The 13,668-nt window shown below is 40.4% G+C and overlaps 1 protein-coding gene across 1 annotated transcript in view; it reads right to left on the bottom strand.

The window, feature by feature from the left end:
* pappa2 (pappalysin 2) overlaps nucleotides 1–13,140 on the bottom strand; it is a 65,019-nt gene extending 51,879 nt beyond the window's left edge. The window contains exons 1-3 of the mRNA XM_020462547.2: nucleotides 10,739–13,140; nucleotides 6,145–7,204; nucleotides 894–1,042 (exon numbers count right to left, since the gene is read on the bottom strand). Of these exons, the coding sequence (XP_020318136.2) occupies nucleotides 894–1,042; nucleotides 6,145–7,204; nucleotides 10,739–11,714 (2,185 nt within the window). The 5' untranslated portion in view covers nucleotides 11,715–13,140. The remainder of the gene's footprint in view (nucleotides 1–893; nucleotides 1,043–6,144; nucleotides 7,205–10,738) is intronic.
* Between the last annotated feature and the right edge of the window lie 528 nt (nucleotides 13,141–13,668).

The following is a 13,668-nucleotide window of genomic DNA, read 5'->3' as shown; positions in this document are numbered from 1 at the left end:
GAGGTAAGACACAACCCAGAGGGAACACAACAACAAACCTGATTGAACAGAGAATAATACTTTAAAGGGGTTTCACTCCCCGGCCAAGCACTCTTTGTGAGTGATTTAAAGCTCTTCAGTAGATGGGAGAGAATACACAGAAGAGAATAGAAGACGAAAGGATCATTTACAAGAAGCAACTTGACTGTAACATAGTACAGTCTTTTTTTATTTGGTAGAGCAATTTCTTTAGTAATACACAGCCAAAATAATACCAGCCAAACCAATTAGAAAAAGACCTTCCCACTTCAGGTAAAGTTTGGATTTATGAAAGAGCTGGATGTGAGGAGAAAACTCTTAGCTTTAACGAGTGCTTAAACAGTCAAATGGGCTGGCAGCGATGTATAAATGGCAAAAGGGCATTACCCTGGCATTTCTGGTTTTTGTTTGGTTGTTGTTGGGATTGTCTTTACAGTGGAAAGCCCTAATGATTAGGAGGCAATCTGCCGGGAAATCTATGCACGCTACAAGTGTTTTCTTTTATACCCAGGATTAAGGCTCATTAATCTTGCTACGGCTAATACTGAGAACAAAGAGTGGAGGGCAAGAGATGAGGATAGTGAGGGGGAGAGTGAAGAAGGAAGAGAGTGAATGAGTGGGAGGGAGGGAGTGTGAGAATGAGAGGGGGAGAGAGAGAATCATAACCAGATTTTGAAGACAAGGGCAATGCATACCTGCACCTCTTCTGCTTTTTACTTTGGTGTAACTTTTACTGAACACAATCCAGTGGGAGTCAATGTAATCCAGTTTGGCATGTTTTAGCATGCATATCATTTTGAAGGGACTGTGTAGCTCAATGACCTTTGTGTTTGATTCAGGTAAAGACAGAAGGATGGGGTGTAGCAGTAGCTTACCCTGATGGTTGAGGGCCTCCTTTGCCCATGGCCAGGTTGCAGCCCCTGCTAACTCTTCACGGGCTGAGTTGTTGGCAAAGAAAACATTGAGGGTGTCTGTGCTGCTCAGGTGCAACACCTCTTTCAGTTCCTTTACACTCATATAGGCTCTGCAGCAGGGAGAAGAAGTATATGTCATTATAATTTTTTCCCCATTGCATTCCCTGCTTTTAATCTGGGTCAATTTGACAGTTTGTTTTCACAATCCTTACTCTAGAATATGTCACGTCATTTTTCTCTTATTTTGTTATAGCTGGAAAGCATTTGCACCTATCACTGGCCCATTCGTTTGAAATGCCCTTTCCAAACCTGCCAAATAGTCTAGCCCATTAATTGAACCACCTACTGTTTCTTGGATGTGTCCTACCCAAGAACTGACCAAGTGTAGCCTGCCTTACATTCAAGTTTCATTAAACAAGCAAAAGCTTTGCCAATCTGCTCCAATTTATCATTATGTCAAATGAGCTTCATAATGCATATTCATAACATATGAAATACAGATGTATTGTTTTTAATAAATCATTGATTGTTTATGTTGAAATCTACATGTTGAAGCACTGTTTTGGTTGATATAATCCATTCAGTATAGCTTTGGACAACATTGAGTCTGTTGAGAAGTCTAATGTTCATAAACAAACTTCTTACAACACTGGCACTCCAAAACAATACATCTGGAAAGGGGGTATTACATTGCCTACTTCCTTTAAAAAAAGTGTTATACCGCACAAATTTTATAGAATTATGTTCAAAATCGTCTGTGTTTCTTGGATGATCTGAACTGGGACTGTAGAACCGTACTCAAAGATCATGTATCTTTTTTCCATTCTGTTCATGCTTAATTTTAACCCTGATTCTTTCATTGTTGGAGAAAAAGTGATTTTTGAGAACCACCCAGTTTGCCTTGCAAACAGATTCAAACCACCAATTCTGGATCCCCTCAGCAGCAGGGGAATATCCCAGCATTAATGGCTAAAATGTCCTCCTCGTTTTTCCTTTCACTTTCTTGTGTTGCCAAATTCTTCATGTACCTGGCCATTCCTCATGGCTGGCTCTCTGTCTGCTTGAACAACACATTTGTGTAGTGACAGCAATTGGCTAGGGATTGAGTTCTATTGCCGAGCTGCAGATAACCTGGACCATAACTCAAACAGAAAAATACCAAAAATCCCAGAGCCAAAGATAAAATTGTACACTCCACAGATGCCATCAAAATGTCATCCCTGCATTAATTATTCTAAAACTCTGGATTGCAGTCAACAGATTGCACTTTTCCAACCAGCTCAGGTCAAGAGCCTTTTAAAGACCTGCGCTGCAGATATTCCAGAGAGCCCTGTTTTATGAAGCATTTGCATCTCGGGTGGATTCGCAATTCATACAGTTTTAGTGAAGGGTAAGAGGTAGGAAAAACTTTGGCAAGTAATAAAGAGAGATTACATCATTGCAAGCTATAAATCAGAAGTCAGTTCTACGCTCATGCCTTCTCCACACTTAATTTTATATCTGTCTAGGGACCTGGCTTTTTAGCTGCTGTTGTTGCTCTTTAAAGTACAAATACCATCCCTCCCTCACTGTGCAAAACAACACACTGACTGACTGCACTACAAATGTATTATTAGTGCCCAGGTAATCTCAGCAACAATATTTCTTCAAATGAAAATATAAACCCCAACAATCAGTTTGGGAAAGGAGCCCCAATTTAACATATACAGTTGAAGTCGGAAGTTTACATACACCGTGCCAAATACATTTACATTAATTTTTTCACAATTCACAAGTAAAAATTCCCTGTCTTAGGTCAGTTAGGATCACCACTTTATTTTAAGAATGTGAAATGTCAGAATAATAGTAGAGAGAATGATTTATTTCAGCTTTTATTTATTTCATAAAATTCCCAGTGGGTCAGAAGTTTACATACAGTCAATTAGTATTTGGTATTGCCTTTAAATTGTTCAACTTGGGTCAAACGTTTCGGGTAGCCTTCCACAAGCTTCCCTCAATAAGGTTGGTGAATATTGGCCCATTCCTCCTGACAGAGCTGGTGTAACTGAGTCAGGTTTGTAGGCCTCCTTGCTCACACATGCTTTTTCAGTTCTGCCCACAAATTTTCTGTAGGATTTAGGTCTACAATTATTTTCTGAGGTCTTGGCTGATTTCTTTTCATTTTCCCATGATGTCAAGCAAAGAGGCACTGAGTTTGAAGGTAGGCCTTGAAATACATCCACAGGGACACCTCCCACCACCTCAATTAGCATATCATAAGTTTCTAAAGCTATGACGTCATTTTCTTGTATTTTCCAAGCTGTTTAAAGGCACAGTCTATTTAGTGTATGTAAACTTCTGACCCACTGGAATTGTGTGAAATAATCTGTCTGTAAACAATTGTTGGAAAAATTACTTGTGTCATGCACAAAGTAGATGTCCTAACCAACTTGCCAAAACTATAGTTAGTTAACAAGAAATTTGTAGAGTGATTGAAAAATGAGTTTTAATGACTTCAACCTAAGTGTATGTAAACCTCCGACTTCAACTGTAAATAATCTACAGGAAATTGTAGCTCATTTTAAGCAGTCTATGATGCTTTGCAATGCATAGGAAGCTCGGAAAATGGACAGTATATCAAGATATATAATCAGTGGAGGCTATTCAGGGGTGGACGGCTCATAATAATGTCTGGAACGGAGTAAATGGAATGGCATCAAACACATGGAAACCATGTGTTTAATTTATTTGATACCATTCTACTTATTCCACTCCAGCTATTACCACAATCCCGCCCTCCCCATTTAAGGTGCAACCAACCTCCTGAGATATACAGTACCAGTCAAAAGTTTGGACACACCTACTCATTCAAGGGTTTTTCTTTATTTATACTATTTTCTACATTGTAGAATAATAGTGAAGACATCAAAACTATGAAATAACACATATGGAATCATGTAGTAACCAGAAAAGTGTTTAACAAATCTAAATATATTTGACATTTGAGATTCTTCAAAGTAGCCACCCTTTGCCTTGATGACAGATTTGCACCCGCTTGGCATTCTCTCATCCAGCTTCATGAGGTAGTCACCGGGAATGCATTTCAATTAACAGGTGTGCCTTGTTAAAAGTTATTTTGTAGAATTTCTTTCCTTCTTAATGCCTTTGAGCCAATCAGTTGTGTTGTGACAAGGTAGGGTTGGTATACAGAAGATAGCCCTATTTGGTAAAAGACCAAGTCCATATTTTGGCAAGAACAGTTCAAAAAGCTAAGCGAAATGACAGTCCATCATTATTTTAAAACATGGTCAGTCAATCCGGAAAATGTCAAGAACTTTGAACGTTTCTTCAAATGCAGTCGCAAAAACCATCAAGCGCTGTGAGGAAACCGCCACAAGAAAGGAAGACCCAGAGTTTCCTCTGCTGCAGAGGATAAGTTCCTTAGAGTTACCAGCCTCAGAAATTGCAGGCCAAATAAATGCTTCACAGAGTTAACAGACACATCTCAACATCAACTGTTCAGAGGAGACTGCGTGAATCAGGCCTTCATGGTCGAATTGCTCCAAAGAAACCACTACTAAAGGACACCAATAATAAGAAGATTATTTTTGGGGTCAAGAGACTCAAGCAATGGACATTAGACCGGTGGAAATCTGTCCAAATTTAAGATTTAATCTTCCAAACCCTGTGTCTTTGTGAGACCCAGAGTAGGTGAACGGATGATCGCTGCATGTGTGGTTCCCACCGTGAAGCTTGGAGGAGGAAGTGTGATGGTGTGAGGGTGCTTTGCTGGTGACACCGTCAGTGATTTATTTAGATTTCAAGGCACACTTAACCAGCATGGCTACCACATCATTCTGCAGCAATATGCCATCTCATCTGTTTTGTGCTTAGTGGGACTATCATTTGTTTTTCAACAGGACAGTGACCCAACACACCTCCAGGCTGTGTAAGGGCTATTTGACCAAGAAGAGAGTGATGGAGTGCTGCATCATATGACCTGTCCTCCACAGTCACACGACCTCAACCCAATTGATATGGTTTGGGATGAGTTGGACCGCAGAGTAAAGGAAAAGCAGCTAACAAGTGCTCAGCATATGTGGGAACTCCTTCAAACTGTTGGAAAGGCATTCCAGGTGAAGCTGGTGGAGAGAATGCCAATAGTGTGCAAAGCTGTCATCAAGGCAAAGGGTGGCTACTTAGAAGAATCTAAAATGTTAAATATATTTGGATTTTTTGAACACTTTTTTGGTTACTACACGATGACTCCATATGTGTAGTAACCAACTACATGATTCCATATGTTTTATTTCATAGTTTTGATGTTTTCACTATTATTCTACAGTGTAGAAAATAGTAAAAACAAAGAAAAATCCTTGAATGAGTGCAAACTTTACATGTATATAGATGGTCTATTGATCTCTCACATCTGTGAAATGGATCAGACAACAGACGTATGTTTAGTATGTCTACCTACATGCTGTTCACTATTAAGCAAAAAAAGAATATTATGGCAATACATCATGTATTTTGTTTGAAACGCAAATAAGCCTGCCTGTCAAAATGAATAGAATGGAGCGTAGGAGACTTCTGCTTTCATTGTTTAGCCATAATAACTGTATATTTTGGCTTCTCGTCCCATTCCCAGTTTCACTTGCTTTCAGAAACTGTTCCAGAGTTGAAACTTGTGTGCCTTGAAGACAGACACTTAAGGCCTCTTTAGTAAATCAAGATATCGCTAATTAGGCGTTAAGCTCCCAAGGTCTCTGTAGAACCTCAATATCATTACCGTCATTATCGTTAAAAACTCACAACATGCACAAAGTCCCATAAATACAGGGATAGGCAGCAAAGTACTTTTTTGGTTGCGGTAGCTAAGGAAGGCTAAGGATGACAGAGACAAACCCATTTTTTTTCTTTGTCAGAACTAGTAAAGAACATCATTGTAAACAGATTAAGTTCATTTGATATGAGATAGCAGATTGCTCTGGACCACAAAATGTATAAAGGTATTGTTTGTGACTCATTACTACTGTATGTCTAAATGATTGGGACAACTGCCCAACGCAGCAACTATTCATATTTTTTTCGTACTTACTAAAGTAATTACAGGTATAAGAGCACAGGTATAAGAGCACCTAATGTAAAGTTTGACAGGAAAAACTCAGACCAGTGATTTCCAGGAGCAGGGTTGAGGATTCCTGCCCCCCAAAAATTGAAAGAAATATCTCACCTGTCTGGGGACTCTGGGTCGAAGCAGGTCTTCAGGACATCTGTGCCTTCTGGATCACAACAGTCTCCATCATCGAAGTCGTAGTGGATGCTGTTGCACTCTGTGTTGCAGACCCCGTCCCTCCTCTTCCAGTTGTAGCAGGGCCCCAGGCGCAGACAGTCCCCACCATCATGGCCCGTCAGTGGGTGGTCACACTCCGCATCACAGTGCCTGTTACCAATCTTACTGATCCGGCAGTTGCTTAGGATGAAGCGCTGGCGTAGAGATGTGTTCTGGATGGTATGCGTGCTCAGCTCCAAGCTGATGTTGTGGGACCGGAAGGCTTCGACAAGTGCCTGGTGCTGCTGCTGGATCTGGGCATGGGAGACGGTGGGACGACTTCCGTCGTCGTTACAGATGTTGACAATGCGGTAGCGGATCCTCTTCTCTGTGCGCAGCTGCCAGTGGTTATTGTAGCCGAGGATGATGTCTGTGTTGTCACAGGCTGTTAATCCACAGGGAGGGGGCACAAAGGGGGACACATGTTCCAGCTCAGGGATAGGGATAATGACTATGGACGGGTGGTAGCCGTCCTTATGAGGACTCCAATGTTGCTCTACCTCAGAGAAGTCAGTCCAGAGAGCAAGGTTTGGTTCCCTCTTATCAATCTGAGAGCGCCCTTTCAGGAGGTCCTCGTGAGTGCGAGGAAGCACCCATAACACAATACCCCCGATGTACCCTCGGAAGTTGTGCCCAAGGTCTGACTGGTCCCCACCGAGAAGAAGTGTTCGACAGGTCTCCATGAACGGGCTGTAGAGGTTACCAGACTGCAAACGGCTCTCTGCAACCTTGGCACCATCTATGTAGAGGGTCATATTGTGACCATTGTAGCTGGCCATCAGGTGAGTCCAGGAGTTAGGGTGGTAGCGCTGATGCCCATAGATAGTCGTTGCTTTGGGAGCACGGTCGGTACGAAGTGTAAAAAAGAATCTGGCATCTTTTCTCCCCCTGGGTTCTACTGTCCGAATACCTACTGACCATCCTTTCTCACTTAAGGAGTAGGAGCAGTTGTCAAAAACCCCTACACAAAAGGAAGACAAATATTATTTTGTAAAAAGGCATAAACATTGAGCATCCTCTTCCAATGTAATTAAAGACAAATTACCCAGAGAGTTGAGGGGTTGAAGGTATTTCCCTAAACGAAGGCACTGATTCACAGCTGTTTTTCAGAAAGAGACTCACATCTGGCTTCCAGATGCTCTATGCCGGGACAGCTAAAGGTCAGGGAACCCCTTCACCCTCCTTACACACTGTACACACAAAAATGTGGACATTTTTGGGATATTGAAAAGAAAGCTGGGAAATAGTATGAAAATATTCCTCAGGAGGGTTGGCCAATATCATGGTTAAGCATTTAATTCACTCAAAGTAGTGGTTAGAACACAGCATCTCTGCCAAGTAAAAGTCTTGATACTGTATTATTATCTGGCAACAATAGAGAGGGAGATTTATAAGAGTAGAGGATAAAACTAGTCTGTAATTTATCTGTTCAAATTTTAATTTTGCCAATCAAACCCAGTTCAGGAATTAATTATTAATAGAAAAAGAAATGTGAAAATATTTGGTGGAAAAAATTATTTGTGAAATGTCACATAAGGGTCACTAAAGATTGAGGCCAAATCTTGTAGGTCATGATGAATATAAGTGACATGTGACGAGGATATACACATAAAATAAAAAGGGAAACTAAAAGGAGGTGGAAACATGAGCACTTCCCAAATGAGGAGTGTAGATTCACTCTAGCAGAACCCTTTGAAAACCCTGTTTTGGTTCCAGGGAGAACCATCCTGATTCCAGGTAGAACCCTTTTGGATTCAATGTAGAACCCTTTCCACAGAGGGTTTTTATATTGAACCCCAAGGGGTTCTGTCTGGAACCAAAAATGGTTCTACCTGGAATTTAAAAAAAGGTTATCCTATGGGGACAGCCGAAGAACCCATTTGGAACCATTTTATCTAAGAGTGCTTCTACAGTCCTACTAAACACAACTATTAAGTGTGGCTATTTTCAGAATTGCAATTGCATAGATAGATGGGTTGGTAAGGGGGGTTCTATTCTCGATGATTCTTGGGCAGGGATTCAATCTGATCACACTTGTCAGCTATGCACTTTTTAAAGGCACTGTTCCCGCGTTCACGGAGACCGCATTCACGGTAAACGCTGCATATGCCGGTTCAACAGGAAAATGACCTTTAAATGGCACATAGCCGACAAAGTGCGATCGGATTGAATCCTAGCCTTAATTGAGCAATTGTACCCAGCTGCTTCCTCCAGTCATGGTTAAAAGACAAGGATGAAAACCTGCAGGCATTGTGGCTCTTGTGGACTTGTGGTTGCCTAACCCCCTTCAGTAGCATGTTAGTTTAACATATGAGAAGTCCCTGGTTCAATCATTGATCCTGGCTATTTCCCACATCAATAAATAAATTACATCCCAATCCAAATAATACTGTGATTCTTTTCTTGATTTTCTACATTCATGCAGTGAAATAATGAATAATTAATTGCCTATATCATATTGCCTTCCACCCTTTGCCTTATTCTGCTGTTGAAATAGAGTGGGTATATCGCCTGCAGGATACGAGGAGATTACACTATCAATAACAATGTTATTTAAATTGAACCTCCACATAAACCTTGCAATTCAGTTTACTCCTCCTGTTTGAAGTTTTAAACTAGACTAGACATCTTTGATTTATCCCACCTCACAGACAGCAGAGGAAACGACAAGACTTCAAAAGGAATTTAGTTTTGATATTAATCCAATGTTTGGGATAAAATGTATTAATTGAACTTTTCATCACATGTGGCAATGGATCTACTTGCTGGGTAGCCTATGACTAAGCATTAACCCTCTCAAAACGTGACGTCAAAACAACAAGCCTGCAGGTGGCGGCCACTAACGCTGTTTCAACATCATTTGTCAACGTATTGTGACATGGAATCTACAGTATGTGGAAAATACATTGGATTTGCAAAAAGTCATCAACTGTTGTTTTGAGTTCAACCACAGAATTATGTCATCGTGTCATACAAACCTCATATAAAATATGTTGAATTTGTACCTTTGAAACAATGTCAGAACGTCAAAGTTATATCCATTATCAGAAAAAAACTATAGGCTGGGCAGCACTTCCTATTTGAGAGTTAATTTATCTACATTTTGTTTCCCATCCAGGGTTTTTACCAAGCCCAGCCCTACTTAGATGTGATATTTGTCACTGACTACTATCAATGTGCTATCGTAAGAATGATTATTGAGAGATCTCATAATAACTAAATAGATCCATTGTTGCTATCGAAGTTATTCCAAATGGTAGGTTTAACTGAGCAAATGAAATGTAACTAATATAATACTCTATAAGTCATATATAATAATAATATTTAGGCCTATATAACATTTGCAAAGTTATCAACAGCTATTGTTTTAGTTCAACCCCGGGGTTCAACTAAAAATAGACAATACACATAGGCCTAGAGTTTTTTACGCTTTGGTTGATGTCAAATGTAATCTTCAAGTTAATAATGAATAGGTTAGATTCAAGTCTCCATTTCAACCAAAATTCTAAGTTAAATAATAGAACTAAATCAAATCAAACTTTATTTAACGTGCCTTTAAAGTTTGATTTGATTTGATTTAGTCCTATTTTTTAACTTAGATTTTTGGTTGAGATAGAGATGAGATTCCAAAATATCAATTACTCATTTGTAGACTGGAATTAAAGTCAGACTAAGTCAGTGGCACATAATATACATCTCCTTAAAATGTGAATATTTGGTTGTGTTGACAACCAAACACAATTCACATTCACTTTTTCAATACGGTAAATAGCCTATTAACTTGATTCACATCCCCAACTAAACCAAAAATAAGAGTTAAAGAGTAGGATTATGACAGTGGCTCTGATTAAACTATCCAAGCATAGTTTAAATCTTGATATTTGGTTCCATTGTCAACCTACCATTTCGATAAGACTTATGTAAATACAGTAAATAGCCTATAGTTAAGGCTATCTTACAAACAAATTTGATTTAACCTTAAAATTAGTAACTCATCCATGGCCACATGTTGAGGTAACTGTAACTAGAAAATTATTATTATGTAATTATAGAAAGTGTGCATGTTCAAGATAGCATGCAAAGGTTGCAGGTCTGTGGAGATCTACCACTGGTTGGTGGAACCTTAATTGGGGAGGACAGGCTCGTGGTAGTGGCTGGAGCGGAATAGGTGGAAAGGTTTCAAATACATCAAACACATAGTTTCCATTCCACATTTCTACGTTAAAATTACGTGGTCTGCCCAGCGGAATTTCACCCCTTAATAACCCATTTGCACCACATAACGGCTGATTTCCCAATTCCTCTCATCTTCCCAACCATGTCATGTAACCATTAAATGAATATATTAATATATTAATGATGAATTAAACAAACCCAGACATGTTACGTCTGCAATGCAAGATAAATTGTGTCTGCAGTGTATTCTGAGAGAGAGAGAGAGAGAGAGAGAGAGAGAGAGAGAGAGAGAGAGAATATGTTGTGGCGTATCACTCACCTGCTATGATGGCTGGGTTAGTCTGCCCACCCTCTGGTTTGACCCACAGTTCAACACTGAACTTGGCCCGAGGAAGCTGAATACCAGCTGCTGGATTGACCCTCAGTTGTTCCTTCTGTCCATTAAAGTACAAAGCAGACATCCACTTAGGGTGGACATCTGGGATCTGGGCACCCCACAACATTCTGGCGGGGCCGGGGTTAGGTGGTCCCTCCCGATCCCCAGGGTAGTCCTCACTCTCAGCAGAATAGTCACTGTGCTGTCGAAACGTAGGGAATATCCCCCGGGAGTTTACTATGCTTTCAGGGAAAGCTGCCCGACTGTCTTCACCATTGGAGACTGCCGGGCTACGGCGGACCCTTCTGTGGAAGGTGGGCGTGTCAGTCGGAACTCTCTGCTGCTTCTTGAGCGGCAACAGCTTGTCTGGGCCCTCAGAGCGCACACCATCAACCTCTGGTTTGTCACTGTCACTGTTTGAATCCACTGTCACCTCAGGCTGACTGGGAGGCTTGCTACTGGAGTCGAGGTGAGGAGAACTGACCATCCCCATACTCTTAACATGTCTCTCCTCCTTGTCTTTGGGTAGCACTGCCTCCGAGTTTCCCCGATTAACCTTCTTCTCACCATTGCCCCAATGAGAGGCACTATGCAGTCCTGGGTTAGAATTAGCATCATAATTGCACCCACCTGAACAAGAGGACTTCTCAAGAGGACCTATATGATAGAAACCTCTTTGCCTTGTGGTGTATCTCCTTGGGTGAGCCACTGGAGGGAGATGTAGAACTGATGCTGAGTATGTTACTTGTCTAGGCTGTCTTGTGGACCTGCACTGTTCACTTGCTAAGTGAGCCACTTCACTGTCAGCTCTCTGAGCCAATGTGCGTTTGAACTTTTGGATATGATCTGATTGAGCAGAGTTTAGCAACAATGTGTTGATCATTATGAGGACAACAGCCAGTAGTCTGAGACACAACATTTTGGAGTTTAGATTTGTAATTGATGTTTTGGAATGTTTTCAGTTTATTGCTTCTAAGATATACAACTTGAATACACTAGCAACAAGATCCGATTTGATTAAAACACATTTTCCCCATTAAATGATAACTGGATAACTGTATATTTCTAAAATAATAGTATTATAATAAATCCAAGGATTAAAACGTTTTAAGCAGGTAGTCTATGTTTTGCATAAGCAATTGCCTATTTTGGTTTGGGCTGGTCTATTTAATGCATTGCATTCAATGCCCTTTATGAAACATTTACTTAAACTAACACTTTAATTCACATGTGTTTACAAGGCAGGTTTGTCGCACCTATTTTCCCCAGATGCCAGTTTTACTTCTACACTTCAAAACGGAGCTAAATCGAGCGCACTCAAAGGGGGAACTGTAGCAGTATGTTACGTTGACAGTGCAAAATCTTCAGACTATTGAATATTGAGGTTCAATTTATATTTGGTTTTATAAAAGCTTCTGGCTATTTTACCGGTCAAGGGAAAACGTCAGCTTGACTCACATCTAGCCTCACCTGCGCGCATCACATCAACTCGCCTTTGAAACCTGCTACACTGTAAACGGGTCATGCCTATTGAGGAAAGTGACAGTCAGAGCAGCCTGCCATGATACCGCCTGATTGAACACAAATGATGAAACTGTTGTTATTAGGCTACTTTGCAACATCAATTTAGAATTTGGAATTCATTTTTTAAATATGTCTACTATGTCGACGTGTTTGTCCAAATAATTCAGTGGGAATTCTATTGTCACTGGTGGGGTTTCTCTTTATCTTCTTTCAGTAAAGGCCCATACAAGTAATGCTTTCAATGTTTTCATCCATACCTGGCAAAATAAAGGTTATTTCAGGTCTTGCCACCAATCTCCCCCTTATGCGCTGTTTTCGATAGTGCCCGTTGTTGTTAACCTAACATTCACCCAGTGAGTAGGATGCAGGGGTGGCCAAAAATAATGAACAAGCTGGCTGATGCTTTTAAGACAATATTTATAATTCAAGGGCTATACTATAAAGTCATATACAGTAAAGGTAAGCTTTATTGAAAGATTAACCTCAGGTGAAATTAAATTAAATGCAGTCATTAAGGCGACAATGACAGAAATATAAGTAAGCTAACCATAAACTATTGTCTATTGTTCTTTTACTTGCTATTTCCTTTCTCTGCATTTAGTTGCAAAGTAACAATACAAGGTATGAGACAAGAGATGAGAGCAAGTAAATGGGAATCAGACTAAATGCCGTTCCTGGTAATAGACTCTCCAAAGAAAAATAGTTCGTTAAATCACCTTCAAGCGCGCGTAAAGTCCTCTTGTATCCCCCATTTGAAATTGTTAATATATTTTCTGCGCTGATGAACCGCCAGTCTCGCCCTCTTCCACAGCCTATTCACAAGATCAAAACAACGCGCTGAAACGTTTTATCTGTTACTTTCAGACTGACATCACTAACCCTGCCCCTACACACATACAGTAAGTGAGGAAAGTAAACCTCTCTATTCAGGCAGTCACTCTACACACAGTTGACGTCGAGTTGTATGCACTGGCCGTCCTCCTTAACGGTATTCTTTGAGGCACTTTTATGAATAGGCTAGTGCACAACAGCCACTGAACAGTGATTCTGTCTGAGTCTCTCACCATCTGAACACCACTCTCTCACACACGGCACATCTGTTTGACACATGAGAAAAGTAGTTTACAGACACAAAGGATAAACCTATGTATTTAATTAATTTGAATAAAAACGAGCATGCCTACATAGCCTAAATTGTTATGTATGCAGGTAAAGTTGGTATTATAAAAACTAGGGGTGCTCATACTTGGAATCACTAGTGCTATATAATGTGATGCACCTGCAAACTGAGAAAACCAGAGTTGGGGGTCTTGAGGATGCTTGAAAACCTCTACAGCAGAAACCTGAGC

The sequence above is a fragment of the Oncorhynchus kisutch genome, linkage group LG27, assembly GCF_002021735.2.
Source record: "Oncorhynchus kisutch isolate 150728-3 linkage group LG27, Okis_V2, whole genome shotgun sequence".
In the NCBI taxonomy this organism is placed as follows: Eukaryota; Metazoa; Chordata; class Actinopteri; order Salmoniformes; family Salmonidae; genus Oncorhynchus; species Oncorhynchus kisutch.
The sequence above is the reverse complement of the archived record's forward strand: the minus strand, read 5'-3'. Positions and strand labels throughout refer to the sequence as shown.